The sequence below is a fragment of the Cottoperca gobio genome, chromosome 15 (genome assembly GCF_900634415.1).
Source record: "Cottoperca gobio chromosome 15, fCotGob3.1, whole genome shotgun sequence".
Classification (NCBI taxonomy): Eukaryota; Metazoa; Chordata; class Actinopteri; order Perciformes; family Bovichtidae; genus Cottoperca; species Cottoperca gobio.
Genome location: NC_041369.1, coordinates 6,809,499 through 6,821,587, shown reverse-complemented (window position 1 = coordinate 6,821,587; position 12,089 = coordinate 6,809,499). Strand labels below are relative to the sequence as shown.

General features: G+C 45.9%; 1 protein-coding gene across 1 annotated transcript in view; it reads left to right on the top strand.

The window, feature by feature from the left end:
• sorbs1 (sorbin and SH3 domain containing 1) overlaps positions 1-12,089 on the top strand; it is a 45,364-nt gene that overhangs the window by 22,197 nt on the left and 11,078 nt on the right. The window contains exons 15-18 of the mRNA XM_029449368.1: positions 930-1,013; positions 5,765-5,814; positions 7,798-7,976; positions 9,769-11,214. Coding sequence (XP_029305228.1) covers positions 930-1,013; positions 5,765-5,814; positions 7,798-7,976; positions 9,769-11,214 — 1,759 coding nt within the window. The remainder of the gene's footprint in view (positions 1-929; positions 1,014-5,764; positions 5,815-7,797; positions 7,977-9,768; positions 11,215-12,089) is intronic.

Sequence of the window (12,089 nt, the reverse complement as noted above, 5' to 3'; positions counted from 1 at the left end):
AACTGGAAAAAATTACTTTCCGAATGGGAGCATGTGAATGCACCTTTGGCCTTGGTCTAAGCTCTCCGAGAGCCATTCTAGATGTGATCAGCTGGAGCTAGCAGCTGCTTAGCTTAGCATAAAGAATGGAAAGAGTTAGCCTGGAAACAGCTAGCCTGGAAACAGTTAGCCTGGAAACAGCTAGCCTGGAAACAGTTAGCCTGGAAACAGCTAGCCTGGAAAGAGTTAGCCTGGAAAGAGTTAGCCTGGAAAGAGTTAGCCTGGAAACAGTTAGCCTGGAAACAGCTAGCCTGGAAACAGCTAGCCTGGAAACAGCTAGCCTGGAAACAGCACCTCTAAAGCTCAATGAATGACGTGTTGATCTTGTTTGTTTCATCACAGAAACCAGACTGTGCCAGACTGTTACTTGGCCCGAAGCACTGACTTCCTTGAGTCCCAGTTGGTTGCCTGGCAGCCACCTGGGGACAACACGACTCCAGGTTTTTGTACAGATTAAACAAACGTGATAGTATGTGCTGGTAGGCGGATATTGTTAAGCTGTTTGCCCTCGTGTCCAATCTTTGTGCTAAGCTAAGCTAATTGGCTGCTAGCTGCAGCTTCATATTTATCTGACACTCGACAGTGATGTCAATCTTCTCATCTAACTCTCCAAGAAAGCAAATAAGTGATTTTCCAAAGTATCAAACTATTCCTTTAGGATAGACTTGAATACATGTGAACCTATCCTCTACTTAACCTGTCGTACAGAGTCATTGGTACCTTCTTCAATCAGAACATCTATAGTATAGCTGATCATTTATGGTGTTGGGTACAAATATGGACTCAATCACCAATATGTGATGGCTCATTACCTTTGTGTGTATATTCTGTGCTGTCTGAACTGTCTTCTCTTTGTCTTTCTCCTCCTCTTCTTGTTGCCATGCCCCTAGACTCAGGATGTAAACCCAGAAGATGTAGGTTTAGAGAATGAGCCTTGGTATAAATTCTTTTCAGACATGGAGTTTGACAAAGGGGTAAGTGGTCGCTGTCTTTAAAGTGGCAGTGTATTGTATTGTATTGCATGTGATAACATCCATGTTGAAATAATGCCTAAACAAACTCTGTCTGTCTATAAGGATACTCCAGTTTCTACTCCCACTTGCAATATTGTACTGAATAAGTTCTTTACTGATCCAGCACATAAACAAGTTATGTGACAGCATGTGTAAGAGGAAAATGTGATTTCCTCTTGAACTAAAGTGACTACCATGTGTCCCATCAACCTGGCTTAATGAGACCAACGTTTATGCATCCCTTTTCTTTCACTTTAAATATTCACTGTTTTTGGACGTATATCAGTAAACCTATGCACAGAAGACTTTTTACCAACGCACTTCATATAGCTGCTCTCATTCCTCATCATCACTTCATACAAGTTAAAAGGATTTCGTCCCTACGAGGGTCTAAAATAGTCAACTGAGATCTATTTTTGCCCTTTTCAAAAGTGTCTCTCAGCAATTTATCTGTGTCTGTGATGCTGAGTGAGCACAATCAGCTCAGGCAACAGAACACTGTCTGACCACTTGCGTTATCTGTGGCTTGAACTTTGTGCAATTTCAATAATTAATATTTAATAAGTCTGATTATTGATTAGGATTTGTTATACTCCAGTCGTAGAGTAAAGGATCGATTGAATTATCACAGGGCTCCTGTGAGTTTATCACCGTCCTTTTCTCTTTACAGCAAGCTCTTGCGATCTCTTGCCAACCGTGGCACTCCACACCCAAGAGGAACACGCCGTTTTGTTCACTTTGATGAGCACTTTGCCAACTAGAATACGTATCATAAGCCTGAGGCCTGGCAGTGGTGGAAAGAGTATTCAGATCCTTTACTAAAGTAAAAGTACTAATACTAGCTTTGTGACGATGCATTTTCCAGCTGATCCAAGAGGATGTTTAGATTAAGAAGCCCATAACTGAACACTTCATTCTTCTGTTTATCATAAACATTTGGAGATTCAGTACATGGTCTTCACTGGACAGGAAGCTGTCCGCTGTATTTGTCAGACACGCAGTGGAGTAAAAAGTACAATATTTTAATATGTAGGTCTACATTTGAGATGCAGTGGGGTAGAAGTATAACGTTTCATAAAATGGAAATGCACAAGTTACGGACAAGAACCTCAAATGTGCACTTGAATAAATGTCCCTAGTTATATTCCACCACGGTCCAGAAGTCACTCTTCCCTTGGAGAGGCTGCCGTCCTTACGAGCATCAGGCTCCAGGATAATCCCAATCCTTGAAATAATACTTGCTGCCCGTCTGCTATCTGGTTTATTAACCAAAATACCCAAACGGGCGCAGACATGTTGAAGCAGTATACGGTGTCATGCCAAATCCACGCCTCGGGGCCTTAGTGGGCACCAGACAAGCGTGGCACTGGCCACCCACAAACAGATGTTGGTTCTCCTCGCCGCCACACCCTGGATCATATGAGGTGGCACCACTAGCTACGACATGAGGTCATGTCCTAGCATCAGCCAAACGCAGAGGCACGGTCTCCTGTTCTGGGTTAGTGTATATGTGGAGGAGGTTTAGCGGTGGAGGCGACTGGGCTGACTGTCTCATGGCAGCCTGGATGTTTGCCAGGCTTGATGACTGGCTCCTGTTTAATGTCAAAGTCACTTCTAAAGCGGCACATGGTATGCGTAGTATTTGACCTTAAGGCCCAGCCAGACACTCTGGCTCATTGGAGTTTGATTGACGTATCGGTACTCATTCTGTATTACCGGAGGAGAGATGTGACTGGAAGTCTGCGGAAACCTCAGCGCTCCGGGGTCACATGAAGCGCTCGGCCTTTCACGGCTCTGATCAAGTTAGGGCTTGTTCTTATCTGCAGGGAAAACGTTAAAGAAAAACTGAACCTGGTTAAAAATAATGTAATAATAAACGTTCTTTTTGAGTTTTCTTAACTATAACACGTCACTACCGGACAAAGGAGACGGCATGAATTGGCGTCCACTCTCTTGACTATAACCACAGGAATTGAACGGACATGGCAGGAGACGGTGGAGGTCGCAATTGCTTCACATCGGAAACTAAAGTAGCGTGAAGATTAAAACAATAAACATGATTGCCATTCCTGCACAGTTCTCCAACCATGTATTTTGTATATATAGCTAATTTATTCAGAGACAATTCAACTGGCCCTAACAAAAACTAGTTCAAACTAAATATTTAAAAACTAAACCTTTCTGAATGAATGAAACTAAATTAAAACTAGCAAACGTACTCTGAAAACTAAACTGATAAATAAAAATGGAAACTTCTTGATTATTATTATTTATTAATAGTGTGGTTGTGTGGTTTCACACCGCTAATTAGCCAGTTGTCAACTAAATGCCTCTAAAGAGCGGGCTTAGTGTAAGTAATACCGCAGATAATCCTACAAGACTGCACTATTTTCTCTTCTTCTTTACCCCTGAGTAAAAGTAATGGTCCTCTTGATTAATATTAGTTCTGGGTTCAAGAGGAATCTGCAAACACAGTCACAGTTCCGATCAAACGTAGGCTCATCGATATACATGGCTAGCTGGAATTCCACACATAACTACGGTCAGGAAGAGCGTTTCGGTCCCCTGCAGCCGACAGAGTGACTCCATCTGTCGAGCATATGCTGACGGGAGGGCTGCTGCCACACTGTCTCAGCGCTGAGTTACACACAACACCACCGCCACCTGACATATTCTAAAGGAGGCAACTCTGTAAGCCGGCCAGCTCATTGTGCGTTCATATTTAACCTCTGTTACACACTTAGCCTTTTACCTTTAAGCATTTAGCGGAGATGAGCAGAGGGGCGCTCATGGCTATAACAGGCCCTTCACACTGGGGGAGCTGTTTGTTTTCATGAGTACATATCAACACAAATACAGTGCTGCCTGGAAAGAATGAGATTCATGTTACCATGACCTACTCATGATCGCTATTTTGAATATGAAAGCGGCTCTGAGTAGCCGGGGACACCTGTTAGGAAACATGCACAGGAAATTCTGCAGAAACGTTGTCATCGGTGTTCCACTGACTCACCGAGGCCGTCGTTCATGTCCATATACTGCTGCGGATACTTCATGCTCTCACTGCTTTGACCAAGTTTCATCCTCTGCGAGTGTCTTGATCTGATAAGTGGGAACAGTTTGAACATCTCTCTTTTACCCCTTTATCCTCCCTTTTTTTCATGAGCTGGATAAAGAAGTGTCTCACAGTAATGAGATGTTAAGCGATATCAGGGGAGGATTAGTTTCAAACAGTTTTACCCTTTTTATATAAAGAAAAGTTCACATTAAGTGACCCTAATCAGGCATCTGGTAAATAACCAGATTAAGATTCCATTCCTTTACATCCATGCTTGTTTCCTGTTTACTTTCCACTGATGCTGTGTGTGTATAAGCCCAATTACCCAGGGGGGATGCAAGAGGACACTATCCTCTCCCCCTGATATCACATTTGAGGGGGGGGGGGGGTACAAGACAAAGAAGAGCTGCAGATTATTCAATGACACTGGCGTGTTCCCCCGACTCGACATGGAACATTTTGCTTTATAAATAGATCAGACTATAGACCTGCCAGCCTGATGTTCTGCTCTTATAAAGATAGGCATTTATTCTGAAAGGTTATAAATGATCATCCTGCCCTGGCAACAAAGTGCAAAGGCATGTTGTGGAAGCGGAGCCTTGGCCGCGCCGTGGGGAAGTGGATGTGGAATTAGCAGCAGGGCCAGGCTGGCTGGGATGGGGATTGTGCAATCGTATTTGCAAACAACACTTGTGCTCTTATTCATAGTGCCCGTGTCATGTCTGTTATTTTTATCTGCTGTGACGTCCGAAAAGAGGAAAGCAACAGAAACAGCGAGCTAAAATTAGTTGGCTCTAAACCATTCAAAATGCTCGTGGGTGCTAACACACAGAATGACCACCCCAGTGTTTAGGAGATAATATCTGCTTGAAAATACTCTCTACTATACTCTTGTAGTCCTTCAAACATTATTCACTCACTTTGTGCTTGCAGCCTATTTCTTTCTGCCTTTATTTTTGTGCTCTTTGTCTTTATAATATAACATTGTTATAATGATACGTTTCTACAATGAATATGTATTATCTTTTTCCGTTAGCATTTGTGTCTCTTTTTGGCTCTTAAAGTGTGTGTGTGTGTGTGTGTGTGTGTGTGTGTGTGTGTGTGTGTGTGTGTGTGTGTGTGTGTGTGTGTGTGTGTGTGTGTGTGTGTGTGTGTGTGTGTGTGTGTGTGTGTGTGTGTGTGTGTATGTGTGTGTGTGTGTGTGTAATTCAGCCTGCTTGCACCACCAGCTGGTTAATTGTCCCCCGGTCTGGTCCAGTGGTAATGTGTGACTCAATACCAGACAAAAGAGACAGCTTCACTGCAAGACAGTAGCCCATTGGCTGAGCCTGTGACAGCCCCCTCCCCGCATGGGCGCCCCCTGACCGATGCACGCCCACTCCAGCCTCCCCCCCCCCCCCCCACTCTCCTCACTGCCGCTTGTTTTCTCCAACTTGCATGCAGGCCAAAACACACGCTTTACTCCTCCATGCCAAGCCCAGTCCAGAGAAGCTAAGAACCCCGGCTGCTCGAGACAAAAACCCGGAGCAGCGAGTGAACGGCACAGAGGAAAAGAAGAGAGAATCTGACCATAGCTAATGCTCCTGCCTCTGTTCTAGCTGGAGGAGACCTTCCTGTGGATCTATCAATGACTTCTTTGTTTGGTTTGTTGCAGAGTGCCCCCTCTTTCAGCCCCCTGGAAACAGCCTCCGACCTGCAGCAGTAGTAAGTCCATGCCTCCTTCTTATTCCAATACTTGCTGCTTTAAATCTCACTTCCTCCTTCCAGCATGTTGATGATTATTTAGTGCATGTTATGGGGATAAATGTCAGCGAGAGATTGCTCCACCCTGTAGAGCTCGCCCACCCTCAGCGGGGGGACTCCTGCTTCCTGAGGAGATCCTGTTAATAAGGCAAAAAGCCACCAGAACAGTGTGTCCTCTGTCTCTATTTCATGGTGTTTTTTAGGGGGGTGGGTGGTTGTAGTGTGGAGACATGGCTGCTATGTGGTGATTTATTTAGACAGCAACCTGGATGTCACTGGGATAGAGGGAACTCGCCCAGCTGCTGCATAACTTAAAAACCGTTATCTTCTGAATGGGTGTGTGTACGGAACGATGACCGGCAACTGGATTATGAAAGAGGATGCTGGCTGCTACTAAAACAAAGAGTACCCAGCCCTTGATCTTTCTAGTTTTTGTCCGACGAGATTGACATCTTCTATTTTTGTTTGCGTAATAAAATGTAAGGAATTTAGGACTGAGCCATGGTGAGTGTCTCGAGCTACAGTCCAGGGAAAATAAACTTCCTCCCTCCATTTCTGCGCAGAACTTTCCATCTGCTACAATCATTATGTCATCGCGGCCAAGTGTTCGAAAAGAAATCCCCAAGCCCACTTTTTAATCCGTTGATTTGTTGTTGGTTTGGGAAGAAAGAGGCTCCCGGTGGAAGTTCACCCCCCCCCCCCCCCCCCCCTCCCCACAAACTTTTCAAAGGAAACCTCAAGTCATAAACGGACTTCCTTCAAAGGCACACATGTTTATGGCAGGATGTTTTTTTTTTTCCTCGTGGGTTTGAAATCAGAGAACATTCTTGTTAAAATAGAATATAAATTGTAAAATGCAAATCCATATGTGCCAGTGTAGTCATCAGATGAATGAATGAACCATTACGTAAATGTGTTCTTTAAGGCGTCAATTAGACATCCATTGCGTGTGCATGATAGTTCTTACTTGTTAAGGTGTTTAGAAGATGTTTATAACAAATTGTTTGTATGGCCTCACAATGGGAGCTGTCATCGCGATGCAGCAGTACGTGCTCAGTAATTGGAATTTAAATGTGCTCCTCATCCTTGCAGATAAACATTACCGTTAACCTTCTGCCACAGGTTCCCTCTCAGGCAGCACACTCACTGTTTGACCAGAAACCCTCCCAAGAGATTGTCTTTAAATCTTACACGGCTCCTGTCCGGCAGATTTCCTGCGTAGCATTTATTTATTAAGTAACCTAGAACCAACTTGATTTTAATGGCTCGCTGCAGTCAGCGGCGCACACAGCTATGAAAGAGCTTATTGTGTTGAGGTTGTGAACAGGGCGAGTAATCTATCCATACATTTGTGCAAGCTTGTAAAACTCTGACTTGGCAACACTGCAGATGTGAAACGCATTTTGGAAAATACATTATTCTTTGTCCTGGCGCGAGGGAAACAGGATTGTATGGGTATTTATTTTAGATGATACCGGAGTCTGTGTCAGTTTAACGACCGTGTTTGTCTGCACAAGTAAAAGAGCAGCGTGAGCAGCGTGCAACACGTGAGCGGCATGTGAAAGAGAGTAAACCTGACAGTTGTACAGGTGCATGGCAGGGGCTGATGCACCATGTGGGAATGTTCAGAGAATATTTATAGAAATATGTCCCTTTGGCCTCTCTGGAATGCCAAGATATGTGTGGTAGCGAATGCCTTCTCTCAACAGCCTCCAAATTCTGCACTTTTCTTTCTCAAGTTTGGATTTTTCTGTCTCTGATTATTTTTGTCTCCCGCAAGTCTGTGTAGCCAGGAATTACCTCAAGATATACTAAATAAGAACCATATGAGAGCTCATTACTCAATGTGTGTGCCTCTGGTTATCATAAAAACATGGAACTCAACTCTTGTATGAATTGGACTGTGTTTAATTAGCTGTCTGCGTTCCTCTCCCCGCTGTCTAGCTCCTCGAGCAAGTCTGGACACAGCGAGGTGGAGAAAGACGGAGGATCACCCTCGAGCGAGCCTGGAGCTCCAGAATGCGACCGCCATGTTTACAAGAGTGTCCTGGAGGGCGGCGACATACCCCTACAAGGTCTACGGGCCCTAAACAAGCGCCAAGCCAGCTCCTCCTCCTCTAAAGGTAGGATAACAGCCACTTTATACATGTGGCCAGTAAACAGGTGTGTGTATGTTTATGGATGTGGAGGCCAGACAGGACAGGCCATTAAAGGTCTTTCCTGCTGAGACACAAGCAATTAGTTACAGACATGTCGAAGTTTCAAAGTTTCAGACAGGGATACATGTGTTTCCGTTTACCTTTCCGTTGGAATCCACACATTTGTTTTTGCTTCCAGACCTCACAGCATCGGCCAATCACCTCGAAACATTCATTCCCTCAGCAGCTTCTTGATTTATTATTGATGCCATGGATGTTTTCATCAAATGTGTACCGGCCATCTGCTTTGGAAAACTCATGGAGGGAGTGAGGTTGTCCTGCTAAGTCTATGGAAGCTAACCTTGGAGAGTCCCCCCCTTCCACCCACCTTCCACCCCCCCACCTCTTGCTCCAGTTGTGAGCTGCCAGTCTCTAGGCAGGCTTAGGGCAAGACTCCAGCGCGTTCCAGCGCCAGAGAGGGGATGGATGAGGAGGGACGGGCGAGATAAACAGACAGGGGTGAGATAAACAGGAGGGACACAGAGGGTGGCAAGGTATGAGGAAGTCAGCTGTCAGAGTGAGGTCAGGGGCTGGAATGCCTGCGCACATGGCCGGGGAGAGAAACGCTGGGGGAGGAGAGATGTAAGGTAGAGCAGGGAAGGAACAGTGTGTCTCAATAAATGTCATTACATTACATCTGGGAAGACATGCAACAGATGTCACTTTAGAAACGTTAAACGTTTTGTGTATTTCCACATTAAAACCTAAGACGCTTGGAACAAAGATGCATCGAGAGAGTTGTTTCACACAGTTGAATTGTGGGCCCATGCAGTAAGTGGATTGGGCACGGTCAACTGACTAGCACGCTCATTTGTAAGCCTTCTACCCAAAGTGCTAGAAACCAAACACTTGATCATGTGTTTCTGTCTTGTGCTCCTGAAATAAGAACATATCTGTATTAATCTTCGTCTTTTAAAGAACTGAGCCTCTGAGGGCTTTTCAGATGCCACATGCAGTGGATAGATATTAAGTTTACTTCCTCAGTGTGTTTTTCTGGTAGATATGACAGATGGGTCAGAAGTGTCTCACAGCATGTGAAAGTGTTGTGTCACTTCCAGGTTCCAACTGTAGTGCTATCACGAGCGTACTATTGCTAGGAACTGACGCAAGTATGTCGTTTTTTACTGGGCAGGTTGACTCAGGATACATTTTTAATTTACAACCGTGTCGGGGAGCAGTGTATTAACAGGGGTGCCACAGGGTATTTATCACTGCAGCCGCCTGTCTTATTGCTAAAAGTAGAGAAGAATATATGTGGGAGGTTAAAGCGGGACAGGCAGCAGTCACGTAAGAGAAAATGTGTGAATAGATAACAGAAAAGATTTCTATTTATTTGTATCTTTTTGTTTTCAATGTACTGATACTGCAGTCAGTGTTAAGAATTCCTATATGACCTCCAACATCACATAACATTTCATGGCATATTGCTGTTTTAATACTTAATGTTCCACTTGTTATATTTCTGTTCAGTGATATTGATAATGCAAGAATGTGTTAGACTTTAAATTTCCCCTTGTCCCCACTACAGCACCACGCTGTTCAACAGTCATCTATTACTTGATGCACAATGCATCAAGTCTGCTTCCTCTTCTCATCTACTTTGGATGGAACTCGGTCTTTACTTTAGAAATGTGCCTGACTCTGTTTTAGTGTGTGTGAACCTGTGACCATTGTAATCTAATATGTTGTTTATTCTGTTGTCCTGCATGCTTGCCAGTGGATTATAAAGGTGGGAATGGCTATATAATTTCACCCTGCTCCTCTGTAAATAGTCGATCGGTTCTTGCCAGTAACGCAATAGGTAACCAGTGTAAGAGTATGAAGCCTCTTTCTGCTGCCAAAGCCTGCATACCCCAAATCCTGCCCTCTAAATTCAAGCCCAAGCTGCTGCCGCCCAGTGGTGACGGTCAGGAAAGCAGGACTAAAGCTGTCCGACACCCAAAGGCCCACAGCTGTGAGGAGCTGTACACCGGGCTGTGTGACACAGACTTTGCTGGAGCAGGGGAAAGGGAGAGCGGGGAACTTTCAGACTCTAAGTTCGGCTGTGGCACAGAGTGCGCGGACAGCCTCAGGAATATTTCCCCTGCTATTAGGAGGAGCACATCGGCGTTTTCCAGCCTGTACAAGAGCATGCATCACATCCAGCGGCCCAGCTCTGCCGGCTGCAGCCCCAACGGCAGCGTACGCAACCTGGCCTCTCTTTTTGAGAAGTCAAAGGGCGAGGGGGCTGAAAGGTCAGAGGCGGACGACGCGGGTAACATTCCACGGGAGGCAGTGTCGTCACGGGTCAGCGAGTTTGAAATGATCATCCAGCGGTCCAGCCCGGCGCCCAGCCGCTCCTCCTCCATGCCCACCCTGCACTCCAGCCACAGCCCCGACCACGGCGCCGCCCACCTCTACATGGCGTCTGCAGTGTCAGCGGAGTCCCTTTTGGTATCTGACGACACCCAGATGGATGCCTGCTCCCCAGTGGAGCCAGAGGACAAGAGGTGTGGGGAGGAGGCTGTGACACCAGGCAGTGTGACTGTGGAGGCTTCCTCCTCACAGGACAGGCATGTCAGGACTGAGTCGCCCTCTAACACTGAGGCCGAGGTCGAGCAGATCTTCAGTAAAAGTTTTCCAGAACTGTTCCACCAACATGTCAGTGGATCAAAGAGTCCATCGGCGCTTCTTCCACAATCCTCTCCGCAACACAACCATCTCCACCACCACCACCACCTGCAGCACCTGAACAATCAACTTCTCCTCAAACCCAGCAAATGCAAAGGCTCTTGCCCGGCTTCCTACACTCGCTTCACCACCATCCTCAGACACGAGAGGCAGCAGGCCACCAGCCAACAGGAGAGGCCGCCCCCTCTGGAGAAGAAGACCACGCTGCCTGGGAACCTCCTACTCATGGGCCCCGCTCCCTTCAGGTTACGGAAGAACCTGCAGTCCCACCAAACTCGGAGGACCCTGTTAGCCACCAAGGTGACATCGGGCACCCAGAGGCCCAGCGCTTTGTCTCCCGAGCCAAGACCTCTGATACCTCAGCGCCTGTCCTCCCTGGAGGTCCTGGAGAGGCTGGGTAGCGGGGAGGGGAGCAACACTGACAACCTGAGTAACGGGCAGGGCTTGGACGCCAACGGGAACCTCCTGCAGACGCTGGCAGCTCACCGCAGAGGTGGCTATCTCCATCCCTTCACCACTGTCACCCTCCTCTCTCCTCCCTTTGTGGTCACTCATTTATCTCGACTCTCTCTTCACCTTGTGTCCCTTTTTTCTCCACAAAGCGACGCCGCCGCCCCTCCATCTGTAGTCTGTGTGGTGTGTTTACAAAGTGACAGGGAAGCCTCCATCTCATTGTGTCAGTGTGCTGTTTGGTGCTCTTCCATTTCACTGTGAATGAGTATGGTCCCCACAAACGCATCAAAACACCTCAGTGACTGTAGGAGGTTCAGGCAGCTTTTGGTAATGTATATATCTCCCGGTGACATCAGATTTGAGTTGTATGCAAGAGTTCTAGAGCCTGCATGAGCATTACATCGACACAGACTGAATTCTATTTTATTACCTCAAAACGGTGTGAGATAAATATCTACATTTGTCTTTTTTTATTATCCACAATGAGACGTCAAATCTTGTCCTTACACAAGACAAGCCTTACCTTAAACTACAATTCCCAGCGTTCCTCTGTAATGTTGAAGTGGGACAATTTCGATATAACATTGCATACGCTCTCTCAAACTGATGTCTCACCATTTCTGTATCTGTTTTTATTTTTCTGTTTATCTGCCATCTTTCATTCTCTCACCATGAAAGGTTTGTTTAAGCCTGACCGGATGTTCCCTGCTTTGATTTCTTTACACAGCCGGGACATTGACAGTTATTATGTGTGGCCCTTGCTGGGACACAGAATGAAACATCTATGGCGGTGTGGGGAGCAAATTAAGTCATGAAGATATCTAGCTAAACTTCAGTAAACTAATGGATGCTGGTTGGTCGATTAGTAAAACCATGATGTCATGTTTATTCTTTTGGCCGAGACACAGTCGGTTT